Here is a 19,724-nt window from a genome sequence, read left to right on the forward strand (position 1 = left end):
GAAAGGCAAAGAGAGAGAGAGAGAGAGAAAGAGGGGAAGAGGCAGACACTGAGAGGCAGCAGGTTTGTGAGAGCAGCAGCCAGAGGAGGAGGAGGAGGAAGAAGGAAGGAGGAAGGAGGAGGAATCAGAGCGAGAGAAACAGTGTGGCTGCAGTCAGGAGGGACGCAAACACTGAGAGAGAGAGGAGGAGATAGAAGAGAAGGTAAGAAGGCTGCTTTATTTTTCCATCCACGCCTTTCTGTTTCCCAGCGCCGACGTGAGGCATCAGCTGGAAGACGCTCGGCTATCCGGCGTTTGTTTTCATCGTCTTCCTCCGTCTGCCAGCTGACTATAGCTGTAGCACTGCGGAGTGATGCAGAGAGGGATGGAGGAGGGAGGGAGGGGAGGCTTTATTATGCTCCACAGACACGAGGAAGTAAGAATAGGAGTAGAAGAGGCATCTGTTTTGCTGTGCAGGATTGAGGGGGGTGGGTGTATGGGGGGATTTAGCAGAGGGGGTGTAGCCTTTTTGAGTGACAGTGTGCAGGAGTGTGTCAGCTGTCAACATCAGTACTAGTTTCCCCTCCATGTTGGAGGTGATCTAAGTTTCTGCGTGGCCACACCCTCCTGCGAGATGAGATCAGGTGGCGACGGGAGGTTTTTGTGTTGGCGAGGGTGTCAGTCTGGGAAATGTGTGTGTGTGAAAGGCGTGCTGGATGCCGGCCAGACATGCTTAGTGTTGCCTCCCATTACTGTCAGGGCAGTGGATTAGCCTCATGTGAGCAGCGTTCGTTCTCGACGCGAGCCAAGACACTCAATCATGTGCCGGCCGAGATGTTGTCACTCTCGGCTGACATAGATACCCACCGGTGTCTGTACAAGTGGAAAACAGTGTAGTACACAAAGCTGCAGCGCTGGCGTGAGGTTAAATTCTTTACATTGGTGATTTTCCTCCACCATATTGTAAAAAGAGTGTTGAGGAGACAAACGACTGACCCTCGTCAATCTGGCAAAAGTAAAACCCTCAGAAAGGCAGCCTGCTTGGAACAGCTTGACCGAGCATTTGTTATTTTAGTGCCTCGATGCCAGCGCGTTTTCACAGCATAGTAGACAATACATTTTCATTAAGAGCTGTTATGTTCAAGAGGGTGTTTCCAGTGATCCCTGCACACACACAGGCAGCGCAGTAAACACTCCAGATGGCAGATTTTATGTTGTCACATCTTTAGATGTACACACACAGTGATGGAGCGTATTTTAGCAGCGCATAAACAATAACAAGCAATGCCACAGCATGATGGCTTACCGCTGCATCTAATGGAGATATTGTGGAAAGGGTTGAGCTAGACTTCCACTTGGGTTTTCAGATGATTAGACAAAAATATGCATCTCAGAGAAATAAAAACAACTACTTGCTACACTGTTTTTTATTTCTTAAAACTCAAACCTTAATGACAAAATTGATGGATAATCTGTGCTCCCAAAAACAATTCACTCTGCTGTCCCAAAATTACTCATGAGTGGGTTTTTTGATCAGCCACTTCTGTGGTTAACCCCCTCCATTGTCAGTAATTTTCTTTCTATTAGTTGTTTGGTCTGTAAAATGTCAGTAAATGATGAAAAATGTTCATCAGTTTTTTAAGATTTTCAGTTTAGTGTCACAGAGGAGTGAAGAGATCAGTATATTTTCACATTTAAGAAGCTGGAGTCTGAGTTTCTTTTTGAAAAAAATTACTCAAACCGATTAATTATCAAAACAGTTGGCCATTCATTAATAGTTGACAACTCATTGATCAGTCATTGCAACTCTGTTTAATAGTTCATAACTTGTCATGTAAGCATCACAGAATCATTCTTAAAAGCTTCAGGTGAGGAAGAATATTGTCCCATTGAATGTATTAGCATAAATTACTTAATTTAGTCATCTACAGGAAATTATAATACAATCAATACACCAATTATTTAAATGACTCTTGAAAAAGTTGCCATATATTCGTGGTAGATCTATGATAGGAAATCGGTTTTTGATGGTGAAGGAAAATGTTCAAAACAGTTTTTAAGTTCCTTTAAATTGCCTTTAATGTGCAGATGGTACACTTGGTTGTAATGAAAACAGAGGGGACACTGGAAGAAACTTTTATTAACTACAAAAATAGAAGTACGACTTCAAATACATTTTCAAAGTGGTAGTTCAGAAGTTGACAATGATCATTTAGATCATTATGAGACCTGCAAATATTTGAGTGTTAATTAGTTGTGGTTAATGAGCGGCTTGTAAACAGTAGACTCTGCAGGAAAGGGGTTGAAGTCTGGTTAAGGTGATGCAACTCATACTACTGGATTAGAAAAGAATCACCTGCAAGCAGAAAGTTTAAATGTTAGTAGGGTGCCAGCCACTTTCACATTTATGCCTTCTAACCTCCACCCTAAAAGTTATTTTGTTTTATTTATATATATATATATATATATATATATATATATATATATATATATATATATATATATATATATATATATATATATATATATATATATATAATAAAAATATGTAAATGGCTGCCAGTTGTATTGTTTCTGTGCTCAGGAGGTGATTTTATATTAGTCCATGTAAAGAAGATTAATAGTTTAAAGCCATGCTAGCAGCTATGCACTGAAATACATGAAGCAAATGCTATGATTAGCATGACAATGGCATGACAGTTATGGGGATTTCATCAATTGTGCAGATATTTGGTTGTAATTCAGATTAACAGACAAGTAGAATAGTTGACCTGCATCATTGTGAAAAAGAAAAAAAACAGCAACAACCTGAGAATAAAAACAAACCCTTTCCTATATTCTTGCAAAAACCTATGTGAAAACAGAAAATTATTTAGGACCATTATATGGCATGAGTATTTTGCTACTTTTCTCTGATTAAATCTGATTGTCAATTTCATATACTCGAGGTTGAAGACTTTTTCTTCTTGCATTTTGTAGAATAAAATAGTAATTGATTACGCTCAAACATAATCAACAGTTTGATAGATGATGAAAAAATAGCAGCTGCCCTGAAGCCAACATCATTGTCTCGCCTTGTGAGTTTGAAACCCAGTTTAGCAGCTGCTCTGTAGCTCCGTTCAGGCTCTTGTGAGGTCTTCACTCGAAGCGGCATCAAAGTCACTCGGATGAAGACCTGATGAAACTCTTGGCAGTCTGTTGATTTGCTGCGAGGGCCAACTGCCATCCAGCTGAACCCGCTGACGTCACGCCACCTCCAGGGCTCGTGACTGAAAGCACAGGAATAAAAGGCTTCAGGAGCCGGCTAGCAAAGATAAAAGATGAATCAGGAGTAGAAAGAAACAGAGCAAGATGAAGTAGGAGAAGCTGGCTGAGTATGTTGTGTTCATGTGAATCCAACCTGCTGATCTCTTTATGAATGGCACTGGGAGTCACATGCGGTGTTATTTTGCTCTATAGATGTTACATTTAAGGCAGGATCACGTCATTAGTGGTAGAAATGGCTGATCGTTTTGCACTTTTGCAAAATGTGCCCATAAGAACGTTGTATGACGAAGGCTGGTTATCTGATCAGCTGACTTCTGAGCTTCACCGGCGCTCCATCATGTTTGTGTGATCTGCAGCTAAGCTCTTAACTAGATTTGAAGTGAAAACGTCATTTTTGCTGGGACAGAACGCAGAAAAAGGGTGATGTCTGAGTCTATTTCTGGATCGGTGACGTGTGGTGATTTGGCGCTGATGTGTAGTCATGTCGATGTGAGACGGCAGGAATCTGGTGCTTTCCAAAGGCCCGTTCAGCTGCAGGAACCTGGGTTGACTCCTGCAGGTTTTATAGAGAGCTGTGAAGCCAGAGGTCAGTGGATGAGAGAAAGTGCTGATACAAGTGTTGTTTGTTTAAATGATGGGGAGATTGAACATTATTTCTGTTTGCCGGTCTGAATCCCAGCAGAGGAGGCTCGTGTTGCCAGAATTCTTGAATTAATTTCGCGGAACCAGATGTTGCTGCAATTTAGCCCTTGCATTTAATTTAGAAGTTCTCACTGATTCCTTTTAGTTTTACACATTTAAACAAATTTGTTTACAGGTCTTGGAAAGACTTACGGCATAACTGCTTCATACACACTGAAGCGTTTACAGATTTGACTTCTAAATGGCAGTTTATCGGATTTTGTACATATTACATGCTTCAGTTAGCGTCTGTATCTCTGCTCGAGGTTTTGTTATCCACTGCTGGCATAACACACCTAAAGCTTTCGCTGTTTAAGTCGCCAGGTTTCAACAAGGACAGTATCTTTGGGTCTTCTGCATTAGTTTTGATCCCCAAGCAGTTTCTGGGCTAGAGAGAACTTGAAAATATCTTCTGTACGATATGGGTCATTCCATGCCAACTCAAATAGGGCCTCACAGTTGAGGTCATGGAGTTTCTTGAAATAAATCAGGCAAAAACTTCTACCTAAACCATGAAATCTTGCAAAATCCCACAGCTGTACTCCAATCAGTGAGATTTTTTTTATGTGTTTTCAGTGGACATGAAGACTTTCCCGTTTCAAAGGAATCAAAACCATCCTTCCTGCAAATAAAACAACAAACACATCCTAAAAAGTGGATTTTCCAGCACCAAAGCTAATTTTAGGAAGACCTGTTGCAATCAGTTTCTGATGTAGCACCATATGAAATTTTGACAGGACAAAACTAAATTGTTTCTACCACCAACAAAAAATAGGTTGGAATATTAGCTGAGATATATATTTTTGAAAATGAAAACTCTTTCATTTTGATGATAAATTGTAATTTTTTATTATTTAAATTTCTGTTAAAGACAAAAAAATCTGCATAAGCTGTTGACATGAATACAAGTTACAACTGTTTTTTGAGGTTTCTGGGATATTCATTAAAAAGGCAGCCAAATCCTGTGAAAAATCTGCGATTGGTGAGACTTTAAAGATGCTTTAAAAGAATTGCCGAAGTTGTAAAATTGAACACATAGGGTCTATTTTCACTTAGATGTGTTGTTATTTATAGATCTATTTTGAAGATAACGTGCTTTCGAAACTGCTAGCAGGTGTTCATAGGGTTAAACTATCTCTGGAAGATCTGGAATACTCCTTTAACTTAGAACTTTTGCATGCAAATTTCATGCATTTATAAACGGTTTTGACAATACTGACCTTTGAGGAAACAGAGTACTGACGAATCCAAAATAGAAGATAGTCCAAATTTGCTCCTTCGAATTAAATATGTTATTGTCTCATCAGGGAAAGCACAGACAGTCACGGCACACCATCCAGCTTTTAGCTTGCTGATTTAACGCTGCGCTGCTGTAATTTTAAGATTCAGAACTATTTAGACAAGTGAACATTAAGTATTAGCATTGACTCTTTCTTTATAATCATAAGCAGTTTTGCCACGAGGTTTGAATTAATAAACAACAACAATAAACTAATTCATTGGCAAAATTTTATATTATAGAGAACACAAGTCTAATTTACACTGTTAATCCAGCTGTTAATTGGAAAAACTTTTCATGTGTTCCAGTTCCATTTAGCAGTGTAAATGTACTAATGTCAGCATTGTACTGTTGTGGCAGCTATCATGGTACACAAGAATATAAAGTACTGCTTGTGACTAATTAAATACTAAAGCACTAAATAAAGTGCTAATTGTCACTGTTTCACATTTAAAAGCTTAGCAGAAATGCCTTCCCAAAGTTGAAATATTTTGTCATTTTCCCCCAAATCAAAACACTAATTTCTGCCTTAATCCATCCACATCTTCCTTCGATCGTGACGCCCCATGGGTGTCATTTAGCGGCGTCCCCATAACACCTCCCTCTGATGTCCCCAAGATGTCGATGTGTCAGCAGCAATGCAAATGATGTCCTAGCTCTGTTACCGAACAGCTGCAGAGGGAGATGTAATGAACCGTGCACTTTTGATTGTTTAAAGGCTGCAGTTTCTAAGCACATCCATATCCAGTTTAATTATTCAGAAACATATCATCTGCCTGCCATTTTCGGCTAATTAATCTGACATTAATGAATGTATTTTTTTTCCTTGTGAAGCACTTTTGTTTACTTGGAGTTGATTTTGATGTTGTCAGTGGTGGAAATAACGAAGGAACTGATGATGTAAAGATGTGGGTGATGAAAGGAGGGTAGTCATGTAACATGTTAAACGCTGCTGAGACTAAAATTAACTTAGTCAGGTATTGTGGTTGTCATATGTCATCATCTAGATCTCTAACAGCAGCTTCAGGATCGGGGGTGGGGGGGCGGATGGTGGCTCTCAATGATATAGATATTTTAATACTTTCCTTTTCTTAATTTGTTTTCAAAGTTGTCTCCTATCTGGTGTGTGCGTGTAAGCACAGCCTGCAGTTCAGCTGAAAAAGTCTCTTTTTCAAATGCTTATTTTTGGCATTTTATTAAAATGATGCACATAGAATAAAGTAATTTTGATGAAATTTCACAATTTTTCCACTTAGACTTGGTCATTTTTTCCAACAGAACTACGTGTCACACACGACTCGTTAAATGACAGCTGACAAGTGGAAAATCTGGTGATTCTCTCTGCTTTTACAGGTTCTGGCTACAATAAATGGTGTAAATTTTGGTGCTTTTTTTAAAATCATTTTATTTTTCCCAAACCTATTCAACACTACTGGCAGGTATTGGGTTTCAGAAAATTTGGGAGCTCTATAGCAAATTTTCAGGTCTTTGTTTAGCTTTCTACAGATTTTTTCAATTTGGTTCATTCTCATTTCTCTGTCGTGTTGTTTTTGACAACAGCAGGCAGCAAATTCAACAAAAAGCCTCTAAAAACCCATTTTATTCTACATGCTCAGCCCCAAGCAGCAGTTACACAAATTTAGAAATATGCTGGTGAGCTTAGCGAAGCATTCAACGGCTAAAAAGTCAGATATGTCCCTCATTTTTAGTAGAGACCAAACTAGAAGAGAGTAAATGTTGGTTTAGATGACCAGAGAGATGTCTCTAAATGAATGTCAAGATGCTCTGTAATTCCTGGATGTGCAAATAAGCAGCTTCAAGCACAAACATGAAACATTATTGTGTTGTATTTTGATGTTTGCAATTGTTTGTACTCCTGCGAAGGCAAAAAATTTAAAAAAAAAAAAAAAAAAAAAAAAAAAAAAAAAAATATATATATATATATATATATATATATATATATATATATATAGACATATATATATATATATATATATATATATATAGTAAGTCACGTTCTTATTTTAATATCTAACTGGCACCACTGAAAATCTGATGAAATAAGTATTATCAGTTATCCTTTGTATTGTACATCCATGAATACTTTGCAGACAGCTTTCAATGGATACTGAAGAAAATTAAGTGGTGTTACAAATTCAAATTTAAAATGATAAAGGATGTCATCTAATGAAAACCTTTACTAACCTTGCATTTCTATTCAAGCCTCCACTGTGAAGCCTGGTCCATTCAAGCCTTTAATATAAATCAACTGTTTGTACATTACAAAGACAGACATAACATTTTTTATTTGCCCATTAATCCTCCCTAGTCTGCAAGTTCTGTCCGTCAGAAGATGAGTGGGAGGAGATGGGACAAAGCGTTTAAAGTGCTTGTTTGACATTAAAATATATCTCTGAAAAGCATATATTGATAAAGAGCACAAAATGAAGCCCGTACTTTATCATTCCCAGAGATGCTGTATTGATGTTTTTCCTCCTCTGAGTTATATATAGTGAGGTTATATGGAGAAAATTCCCCCTGACACTCTAGAGAATAAAGAATATATCTCTTGGGTGTTGCTCCCACTGATTTTCACAGCAGAACAAAAAAAAAAAAAAAGTTTTGCCTCCCCTCCTCCTCCTGCTGCTGCTGCTGTAATATCGCTTTTGTTCATTATTCATGAGCTCGTTGCTGCCTTTGTCTACATCTCTGCTGATCGTAATCATATTCTGATAGTAAACCATCAAAGCACAGGGTTTTAGAAATGCTTCAGGAGTAAGAAAACTGCAATACTGCAATAATGGAACATGTAGAAGCTTGCAAAAATACAAAATAGGTGCTCAAATTCTGCAGTTTAACAATACTGTATGGGATTTATAGAATATGTTGCAGATTTTTATCTATTTTTTTTTATGTCTGTCGATAAGTAACATAACTGAACAAAAAGACTTACAGATTTCAAAGTAAATCAAGTTCCTGAGACACATTAAAACTCGCAGAAAAGCAGGATGGTGTCAGAATATTCCAGTAAGATTTGGTATTTTTGCCTTTGCTTTTAGATGGAATCAGTCAGAAGTGACATGAGTTCATGAGTACTTTATTTCACTGTAACAGCAGCATTAACGAGGATAATCTGATTTTAAGTTGAGGATTCAGACAGATGCAGTTGGTTCATGTTGCTCATGTCCTCATTCAGGAACTCTTCACTTGCTGCGCTGCATATCGATGTTGATGTTTTTAGGTTAGAGACCCAAGAATATCACTGTGACCTGATGCAAACCAGGATTCATGTGAGCACATGAATCCTGGTTTACGTCACTACAGAGCAACTTCTTACGGCTGAGTGTGTATTAGGTACACTCATGAAACACATCATTTATTTTTACAACATGCTGTTGTTTAACTGATAGATTCACCATCTTCACCAGCTTAGTGAAACATAGCATTTTGCTAATATGGCTAATAGAAATGTCATTGGTTTTCAAGCTAAATCGCTTAATGTGTTGGGATGCTGTTTGCTCATACTGCAACTAATGAGGAGTTTCACTGTCAGTTAATCTCTCAATCATTTCATTGCTGTTTGGTCTTTAAAATGTCGGAAAATGGTGAAAAATGTCGATCGTTGTTTCCAGAAGCTATCATAGAAGAGGAAAAGAACCCAGAAAATAGTGACATTTAACAAGCTGAATTCAGACAAATTTGATGTTTTTCTTGCTTAAAAAGTTACCCAAACCAATCAATTGAATATCAAAACAGATGATGATTCATTTAATTGTTTTAGAACTCATCGAATAAGCCTTGCAGCTCTTCCACTAATATCGCTAAATTTGAGCTATGACATCATAGATTATTGACTATTATGGCAACATAATAGAAAAAGCTAATTCTCTTCAATGCACTGCTTTGGCCTTGCTGCATTTTCTGTGTGGCATGAGGGAGTCTCAGTCTTTTTGTTACCGACTCAGGTTACCAGCGAGGAATTATGGTGAATATTGAGTGGAGCGACAGGATTATTGATCGGTAGCACCTGCAATAATGCAGCGGTCTGCTGACTGTATCTGTGAGTCACTTAGAGTTCCGTCAGTATATATGAATATATTGATACTGTTCAGGCTGTTTCAGTGTCTGTCAGTTCCATTAATGTTCTTTCAACATGTAATTTAGCTCATGTGATTTAGATCAGATTTAGCTATTACCCAGGAAAATAAGGACATTTCCTATACAACTCAGCCTGTTTAAATCATTTTCAGTAGTATGTATTTATAGAACTAAATCCAAAATGCTGATTAGTACATAAAATTCTTCACATGAGAGAAATTGGGCCAAGCTCAAGGTACTTATTTTTTTTATTAAAATAAGCCTTAAAAAAGTCAAAAAGTTAGACTTAAGCATGTGCCAGCATGATAATCTTTTGCTACATACACAAATCAACTTGTTTAAATGATTTCAAACAGTATGTATCGTTACAGTTCTACTGATCTGCCTTATTTAGTTATGTCAAAAAAATGTAAAATTCTTCACACTAGACAAACTGGGACAAGCTCAAGGTGCTTTTTTCATTCATTTTTTCTTTAAAAAAGCCTAAAAATGTTCACATTTAGACTTAAAGACTTGTCAACATGGGTATATTTTGCTATATACACAAATCAACTTGCTTAAATGATCTGGAATAATATGTAATGATACCGTTTCACTGATCTGCCTCATTCTGCTGTGTCAAAAAAATGAAATTCTTCAACCTGGGTCAAATAATGGTGACTTTTTTTTTCTTTAAATGAAAAATAAGCTTCAGAAATATAAGAAATTGGACCTAAAGGCCTGTCAACACGGATGTATTTTGCTACATATATATATATCTTTACCACTGGAGCTGTGACTATTTTGATAATAGAATAATCAGTTGATTGAAATTCTCTGTTTCCAGCTTCTTAAAGTGAATATTTTCTGGTTTGACTCCTTCTCTATGCCAGTAAACTGATTATATTTGGGTTGTGGACAAAACAAAGCCTCCTCCCTGTCCTACCAGCAGCTTTCCTATCAGTTTGAGGTATGAGACAGTGTTTATTTCTTACAGGTTTTCATGCCAGAGTATCCCACTCTGCTGCTCTCTCACACACCAACACAAAGCTCAGAGGGCCTGGTGAGAGTTGGTGCGATTAATAGTACCAGCAGCGACTGTTTATCTTAGTATTCCTGCTCTATAAAGCAGGCGCACTTATGCATCCACACCTACACATTCACAGATGAGGTAACTGCGTTGCAAAATGGAAAGTGCAGCCAGGATTTATTGCAGCGAGCCTACAAGAACATGATATACGGCTGTGATTGCCAAACATGGGTCTCCGGGTGCCTTTAGATCACGTCTACATGCTGAAAACACGCCTTTTTTTTCACAGTTTACAAGAAGAAGAAGAAATAATGTTTTATCCTCTCGGTTGGTGAAAGCCTGTATGAGCGTGAGAGGAAAGGCTAATCTGAATTATTTCTTCTTCTTACCCCTCACAGGTTTCCCCTCCTCACCTCACTGACCCATGAAAGAAGCCATGCCGGTTCTCACAGCAGGAGCGGGTAAGACAAGCCGGCACAGATGCTCGACGCTCACCGCTCGGAGCTCGCTGCGCTCCATCTGTTTGTCTTTAATGTACGTGATGGGTTTTCTCGTTGCTGTCGTCCGCAGGGCTGCACGAAACGCTGGCCCTGCTGACCTCTCAGCTGAGGCCCGATGCCAACCACAAAGAGGACATGGTGTTCCTCAAAGACGTCTTCAGCGAGCGGAGTTTGGGCTACCTCATGAAGGTTAGCAAGACCTAGTTCTTCTAAAACTTTCTGAAATGTCACCACAGTTTTCTCAGCTGAGCTGCCGCCGCTGTGTTCTCCGAGGTTTGTGCATTTGCATCAGAGGGATGACACTCATTTCACTTACCAGGAGAACATCATTTTAATGTCATTTCAAGGTTCCTATAGTCTCCTTGTGCGATGATGCAACTACAGTATCATCAGCCTGCAATTCTGTAAGACAAAGCAGCCTTGGAATTATGTTTTTATACTCTCTCTCCAGGCCTGCACACTCATGAGGCTTAGAAATTAGATGTTTTAGAAGGTTTCTATGTTGAAGAACTGTGTGTCAGGTTAGCAGCAACTGTATTAATCTGTTGTACAGCTGAGTTCCGTTTAGCTCACATGGAAGATATTTGGATTACTTTTTGCCAAAGAGGCAACTGGAACTCAACGATTTGGGAAAAATTGCAGATTTTCAGACAAATATTGTGATTTTATTTGCGAAATAAATTCCTTTTTAGGTCAGTATTCACTGGAGAAAGGATTTTAAACTCTTAATTTAGCATTTCAACATGAGAAAGTATCAAAATTGTGACTTATCACAATAAAAGGTGGCGTTAATTTGTTAAAACATTGACATGACAGTTAATATTCTAGCCCAGATGTATTGCATAACGTATATCTTAATTTGCAGCCTTTTTGATTTGCTAATTCCTCTGTTTCAAATTCAGATTTTGCATCTTGTTAATTCACAGAGTACTTCCAAGACAAAAACATCAGAACTATACTTTAAAATTGTTGGACATTAAACCCAAATTGAAAGAGCATGTGTTATCTTTTCGAGTTTTGGTGTGGGTGAATATTAATGAGCATAGCTGAGCTTTTTTTTAAATTTATTTATTTTTAACAATATTTCATCATAATTTCACTTTTTTCTTCAACTGTAACACTTCATCAGATAAAATATGGCACATAGCTCATTTGTCATATGTCAGACATCAGTGTATGTCTTTCGTGAAGATCAGATATGGATGGAACTTTGTAAAAATGTTTTCTGTGATTACAAAAACAAAATGCAAACATTGCTCAACCTTGATGAAAGTTTTAATAAGCCATTGCCACCGTACTTGGACCTGGATGTGTGGGGTTTTGTGTAAACGTTCAGGGTGGTGAACAATAAGAAGGTGGTCTTGGGATCCTTCCGCTGGGAAATTCTGAGCATCAAACATTCAGTTTTCTGCATTCTAGTGAATTATTCTGCACCAATTTGTTCTTTTTCTGCATCAATTTGTGTTGGAAATGTGCTGAAAATTCATAACAAAACGGAATATAAAGCAGTGAAGCTGTCAGGTATTCTGTGTTGCTTTCAAATATTTATTCTCCCCAGATCAACTGTTCTCTAATATTGCCCCTGCTGAGTCAAAACACACATATATTCTGGATTTACTCTTCTGTCCATTTGCTGTCTTTTGTTTGGGGAAGAAACCACTTTAACTGTTTTCATGTTCAACATCAATGATAAATGAATTTGTTTTAATTAATTTATAAATCCTGGATTTCCATGTCTTATGTGGATTCCAGTATGATTTCTGCTCATGCTAAAAACTTTCAGAAAATATCACATATATCTGTGTTTTGGGCAGATTTTTAGGATTCTCTCTCTTTTTTTTTTAATATCTCAACTGTGTCACTGAAGCTCACTGAAAACAAGAATACAACACATTTTGGCCATTGCCATTAGAGTATGGGGCCTTGTTACAGCCCCAAAATTTAAATCTACAGACAAGCAATGACAGACAAAGTCATCAATTTAGTTGGTTTTGAGACCTTTAGAGGAAAAATGCTCTAATTTCAGGCCTCCTCCTCCTACTTTTTCCTTGCTCTTTTATTATAAAGCTGCTCATTTGTGGCGCCTTGAGGGGAGCAGAAGAAGATATCACAACCCTGAAAGATTTAGTGGTTGTATGAGCTCATAATGAATATTTTGTGAGCAAAAATATAAAATCTATTCTTTAAGGAAAAAGGATCCGTCGCTGTCACAAGTAACATTTTAGTGGTTTTTCATAGTAAAAGTCCTTTTTTCGTGTTTTTATGTGGTGGTGCAAATGCAAATCTTGCCTGTTTGTGTGGCACATCATATCAAACTGCTTGACTCATATCTTTTCTGAAAACTGTGCCTTGCTTTATTGAAATCCTCCCCTCTGATGTGCTAATTGTGTTTGTCACAGATTCACGAGAAGCTGCGACAGTACGAGCGGCAGAGTCCGACACCTGTTCTCCACAGTGCCTCTTCCCTGGCAGAGGATGTAAGTTCATCACACACACACTCCCACAAACCCGAAATTACTTTTCCACTCGGGCACAGCAGTCAGTCACAATGAGTTAGCCCCGACAGAGAAGCGATGCAGGTATCAAAAGGGAATTTTAATGTTCTCAAAGTGCTGAATCATCCTGATGCTCATCTAATGAAACTCCATATCCTGCTGCTGTCTCACTCCCACCAGCTATCAGTGGGGGGAAACTGCTGACCTTAGCTGCTTGCTACTTATCTCCTCCTGCATCTGCGTATATCTGTCTGCAGTTATTCTTCAGCAGTTTACATTACCGGAATATGCGGGAATTAAAGGCTGAGGGTTCATGTGTTGTGATTCTCAGGTGGCAGAGGAGCTGCAGAGTGGACCAATGAGCACAGAGGAGAAGGAGCTGCTGCACCTGTTAACGTCGCCACATCTCAAGGTACATTTTTATCTAATTTAGATTTTTTTTTGACTTTCAGTGTGATCATTTCAACGAATGACAAAGCCGAAAAATACAGTTGATGACCTATTTTTCTTTGCCTTAACCGATTCCTATTAGGAAAGGAGACCTTTTTAAAGCCTCTCAATTCAGGAAAATAAAAATATCACATCTCAAGTTAGATGCACTTTCAGCTACAGTTTTTTTTTTACTTTCAATGTGTTAATTTAGACAAAAACTATGATAAAAAATGTGGTTCATGGCCTTTTTTTCAAGATTTTCATCTCAATTGGGCTGGAAACGAGAATTCAACACATTTTGACTATAATCAATTCATATTAGAGAATGAGACGTTGTTAAAGCCTCTAAAAACAAGAAAATAAATACACCACATCTCAATGTAGACACATTTTTAACTAATTATATTTTTTTTTTGCTTGCAATGTGTTCATTTCAGCAAAAACAATGATAAAATGATGCATTGGAAACCTCTTTTTCCATAACATTCATCTTAACTCTGTAGCTGAGGCTGACTAAAAACATGAATAGAACTCTGTTACAACCCTCGGCTCGTGGGGAGGGAAGGGAAGCAACATAAACAGTTGTTGGTGGTAAAAATCAAATTATTTATTACAGAAAAGGTTGAACAGAAATGTGCAACGTTACTATACAAACTGAGGCAGAACTGAGGAAGAGGGCTGGTGGGTGCTGCTCAAATCAAAGAAAACAGCAAAACACAAAAAGAGTTCTCATAAGGAGAACCTAACGCTACCATCGCGGTGGACAAAAGAAAAACGGAACAAAAAGGCTCACTAAAGAGGAACTGACAAAACAAAACTTACACAGGAGTCAGCACCCCTAATCCTGGTGAAAACTAGACAAAAGGAACTACCTGGAATGAAATGAAGCTGTATCAGTTTTGATTCTAGCCCTCGCCCAATTCCTTTCACACAGACAATCTTGCCTCCACCACACAGGAACACAGAATGACACGCTGGAAGTCAGCTGCCCCGTTCAGTGGAACTGCCAACTCTTTTAAAGGAGTTGGCAGTTTTCGGTTGGTCGGCCTGGGGAGCGCCGCACCAATCACTGGGCTCCTGGTCGCAGCCACGCCTCCGTCGTCGTGGTCCAACCAGGGAGTGGGGATCACACAGCCCTATTTGCATACTCACAACATTTGGTTAAAGCACACACACACGGGGTAGGAGGCGCTGGCCGTAACAAACTCATTTGGGTCAAAATCGAATTCCCATTAGAGAAGGAGACCTTTTTAAAATCTCCAAATTCAAGAAAATAAATGTATCACATCTCAAGGTAAACACATTTTCAGCTTAGTTACACTTTATGGCTTCCAGTGCATTCATTTCAACAAAAACTGTTTATGGCTTCCAGTGCATTCATTTCAACAAAAACTGTGACGAAAAGTACAGTTGATAATCTGTTTTTCAAGATGCTCATCTCCAGTGTGTTACTGAGGCTGACTAAAAACAAGAACAGACAATCCTTTTGGCCAGAAAAGGAGACTTTGTTAAATATACCTCATCTTAATATAGATGCACCTCCAGCTAATGAAGCTGTTTTGGCTTCCAGTGGGTTAATTTCAACAACAGCTGTGAAGAAAAACACACTTAATGACCTATTTTTCACTACGTTCATCCCAACTATGCTACTGAAGCTGACTGAAAACAAACTAACTATTAGAGTAGGAGACCTTGTTATTCAAGAATATAAATACAGTGTGTTAGAGTGTGTTAATTTCAATGAAAACTATGACAAAAAGTACAGTTAATGACCTGTTTTTCACAATGTTCATCTCAATTGTGTAACTGAACCTGACAGAAAACAAGAATAGAATACATTTTGGCCATAACCGATTCCTATTAGAGAAGCAGGCATTGTTAAAGCCTCTAAGTTCAGGAAAATAAATAAACTGCATCTCTAGGAAAATGCAATTTCTGCTAAATTAGGTTAATTTCAACAAAACCTATGCCAAAAAATACAGTTGACGACCTATTTTTCCCAACGTTCATCTCAACCGCATTGCTGAGGTTGACTTCAAACAAGAATACAGGTAATTTTGTCCATAAACAATTAATATTAGAGAATGTGGTGTTGTTAAAGATAGACACATTTTCAGGTTATTTAGGTTTTATGACTTCAAATGAGTTAATTTCAGCAATAACTATGATTAAAAATGTATGTTTATGACTTACTTTTCACAACAAACACTCAACTGACACAAGGTTGAAAATAATTTTTCAAGACGGGAACTATGACAAAATGTTTTACGTTAATGTTCGAGACATATGAACAGAAATATGAACTGTTTGAATGCAAAGTGTTTCTCAGTGAGCTGTAGCATCTGTTGAATCATTCAGTAGGATTTATCAGTTTGTCCTGTTGTACTTCTGTTACTTAAGAAGCTTCTTACATTCATTAATATAACTTGCCAGGCTATGATGTTATCTGACAGTTTTGTGAAAGGAATGGACTCAAGAATTAACTTATTTGCAAATTGCAATGCAAACAAATAAGCAACAAAACAGCTAAGACAAACATTTAAGCTAAGCTAACATTAATCTAACACTGCAAATCTAAAGCAGGGGATCCTGATGTACAGTTAATGTTATTTTCAGTCGGATATCTTTAATGTTGTTGTCAGAAATAATGAATAAGTTTCCTTAATGATGATCATCTGCCAAAAACTGATGCTACTTTTTAAAGCCCAGTTTATGTGCAAAGACTATAAAATGTATTAATAAAGTGATTACTTATGTGAATACTTATGCAGTCTTTTGTTTACATTTTCTATTTTTAATTAACTGACATTACTTTGTAGAAATCTGCTTTCATTTAGACATGAAAGAGTGTATTTTTGTAAATTCTTGTCATAAACAAGTCCGATTAAATTGACCATGAGTCAGTGTTTAAAGCACTAACAAGGGAAAACTTCCAAGGAGGCAGAATACTTTTTATAGGAACTGTAACTCTACAGCTGCTGCTTTTATCTGGGGCAAGCAGTCCTAAAGAAAATATCTTTTTGCACTTATCTGCTTGCTCTGCATTATTTAACCTGCCCTGTGCCTCAAATTATAACTGATCAAGTTCTCTATAGCTGTTGAACTAGCTTTAAAGGACTAACTCTATTCTTACAATGCAGTTTTCTTTTGCCAAAGAAGTGATTACAGCTCCTTCATTGTTAGTAATATTAATAATGCATCAAAATGATTTCATTGTTGAGGGTTATATTTTACAGATTGCAGCCCATAGGATAACTGTAAAAGAGATCATTATAGTGTCATTTCTAAATATAAACAAGAATATTAGACCGTACCAAACACAAACGACTTAAACATCAGAAACACAATTATAATATTGCCTGTTATCAGTAGATATCGCGACATATTATGCTGTAAACTCCAACAATTTCAAGAACAAGAGAGCTTCACAGACAAATGTGATGAAAGTGTCACTAAAACTAGACTGAAATGTCTTTAGTTTTTGTTGACTAAAACTAGACTAAATTAGTCAAACTCTAATGACTAAAACTACATCAAGATCAGGTGCCAAAGCTTTGAATAATAACACAAAAGCTGGTATTTCCTTTTTACTCTAATGTGCTTCCACGCTGCCTCTTTTGATGCTTTGAGATTTTATTTGCTCTGACATCGTTCTGTAAATTCATCTCTGAAGCTGTTTACACATCGTAGCAGATTTCAGGCTGCTATTCCTGCTTCTCAGCAGCTGAACGTGTGGTTTCTGTCCCATCAGGCTGTCCTCTCAGTTCACGACACCGTGGCCCAGAAGAACTTCGACCCAGTGCTGCCGCCGCTGCCGGACGACTTGGAGGACGAGCTGGAGGAGGAGTCGGTGAAGATTGTCCGGCTGGTGAAGAACAAGGAGCCTCTGGTGAGTTGAGACGGAAGGACGAGGTCGGTAATGAAAACGTATAAGAGCCTGCAGGAGATCTGGATGAAGAGAGGAAGGGATTATAGAAGTAGAGACCTCTGCTCTCCTCTGTTAATGATCCTGTTCTTTGTCTGTGCTCCAGGGCGCCACCATCAGGAGAGATGAAGCCACTGGGGCGGTGATCGTAGCTCGGATCATGAGAGGAGGTGCAGCTGATCGAAGCGGTGAGTCTGTATGATTCCACTATCAATATAGGTTAAAGAATTACAGATTACAGCTTTATTATTGTGAGATATTGAACAGTTTCAAGGCCATAGCCAGAGTTTTTAAATTATGTTCTATATATATTATTATATTCTCCCTGTGTAGCTTTATACTTCCAAGATGTTAATTGTTGGCCATCAAACAATGTTAAAAAAAAAAATAAATAAATGAAAATTAAATCATTATTTTTGTAATTTTATAACTGCTATGAAAGTATTTTATCTAAATTTATATCTGCCTCAATGATTGTCTAACTGCAGTTTTAAAACCTACATAACTTTGGCAGGAATTTAATTCTGGCTCATAAAATTTAAATCCCCTTTATTTCATTCTAGCTCTAAAACCAATTAAAGACACTGAATGTAATAAATATTAGAATCTACTTCTGATAACATGAGTTATTTTTGTTGAATTATAGATTCTGGTTGTGCACCATAATAGAGATAAAACTTAGTATTAACCTAAAGCAATTTCTGGGTGTTTCATATTTTTACTCACTGTAATATAAAGTTCTGTCCCTCTGTGGAAACAGAACAACTATGAAGAAGTAGAGAGAAGTGAGAAATATCTTCTGTGCAGTATAAAACAGGTATAAGGTCATAAACCATAAGAAAAGACAAGTTAGATTTCTTTGATTTTTTTTTTGTTTTGTTTCACAAAGAAAATAAAACCATCTAATCAGCTGGTACCACATTGTTCCAAGCACCCATGTGTTAACAAGGAAAGAAGGGGCGGGTCTATATACTACAGATATTTAAATATTCACATTTATTTTTCCAATCTCAATAAACAAGGGATTTTTTACAGTATTGCACATTAACTCTATAAACATATTGCAAAGTGCAGATTTTTATTTTTTTTCAGATTCTGTTTAGTGCAAACTGATTTTTTTTTTGCAAATGTTTCAGAGAGATTTGTAGAATAACATGGTTTTTATTACATGATTTCAATTTTTTTTTCACACTTTTAAGCTTAGATTTGGTTCATTCTTCCAGCAGAACCACAGGTTCACATGATTAAATTGAGGAAAATTGGAAAGTTAAAAATCTGGTGATTCTCTCTGCTTATATAGTTTTTTGTTTTGGCGTGGATAAAGGGTGTAATTTTGGTGATAATTTATTGTGAAAAAATAAACGATTTGCTGGTTTTGGGGTTTTCAGATTGCAGGACAGAAAAGATTTCCATGAGTGCAAATAATAGTGCTAATTGCTGAGGTAAAAGATAACTTTTTTAGGGATTTTGTTGATGTTTTATAGTTTAAAAAATTGGAAAAAGTCACAAATGGCATGAAAAAAAAAGCCCCCAGAGTGAGAACTAAGCCAGACTGCTGCAGAAATGTAGCAGAGCCCTGAGGGAGGCTTCTGATTATTATAGTAGTGGGATTACTTTTCTCTTCTTGCAACCACGGCAGATGAGGGAAATTGTTTCTTGGAAAATATGCACATATGTGTGGGACAACAAATCAAAACCTGATCATCTAACGATGGTGAGATCAAAGCACAGAGAAGAGAGACGCTGCAGCAGGAGAAAAATGAGAAGAGTAGTGCGGTAGTTTGCTGAAATCCAAAGCTCTGCTGGAAGTAGAATCAATCACTTATGATATACATTCGGCAAAGATCCTTTCATGGGTGTTACCATGGAAATTCCAGCCACATGCAGGTGCGTTATTGACACTAGAAAAATGCATGCTGGTCACGTAAACCAATCAGTGTCCACATCCATTAATCATTAATGTCTTCCTCCGATTTCTTGCTGCGTCAAGTGATGGAAAAAGCTCTCATTAGTGTGGAGACAGAAGCTGTAGAGACATTTCAGCACTCGTATGTCTGAT

The 19,724-nt window shown here is 37.5% G+C and overlaps 1 protein-coding gene across 3 annotated transcripts in view; it reads left to right on the forward strand.

The window, feature by feature from the left end:
- Window positions 1–46: 46 nt before the first annotated feature.
- The window catches only part of mpp3a (MAGUK p55 scaffold protein 3a), a 36,382-nt gene continuing 16,704 nt past the window's right edge, over window positions 47–19,724 (forward strand). For all 3 annotated transcript variants that reach the window (XM_023263052.3, XM_023263055.3, XM_023263056.3), the window contains exons 1-7: window positions 47–202; window positions 10,712–10,774; window positions 10,884–11,002; window positions 13,213–13,290; window positions 13,640–13,720; window positions 17,492–17,629; window positions 17,772–17,853. In XM_023263052.3, coding sequence (XP_023118820.1) covers window positions 10,738–10,774; window positions 10,884–11,002; window positions 13,213–13,290; window positions 13,640–13,720; window positions 17,492–17,629; window positions 17,772–17,853 — 535 coding nt within the window. In that variant the 5' untranslated portion in view covers window positions 47–202; window positions 10,712–10,737. The remainder of the gene's footprint in view (window positions 203–10,711; window positions 10,775–10,883; window positions 11,003–13,212; window positions 13,291–13,639; window positions 13,721–17,491; window positions 17,630–17,771; window positions 17,854–19,724) is intronic.

Source organism: Amphiprion ocellaris, chromosome 19 (assembly GCF_022539595.1).
Source record: "Amphiprion ocellaris isolate individual 3 ecotype Okinawa chromosome 19, ASM2253959v1, whole genome shotgun sequence".
Taxonomy (NCBI): Eukaryota; Metazoa; Chordata; class Actinopteri; family Pomacentridae; genus Amphiprion; species Amphiprion ocellaris.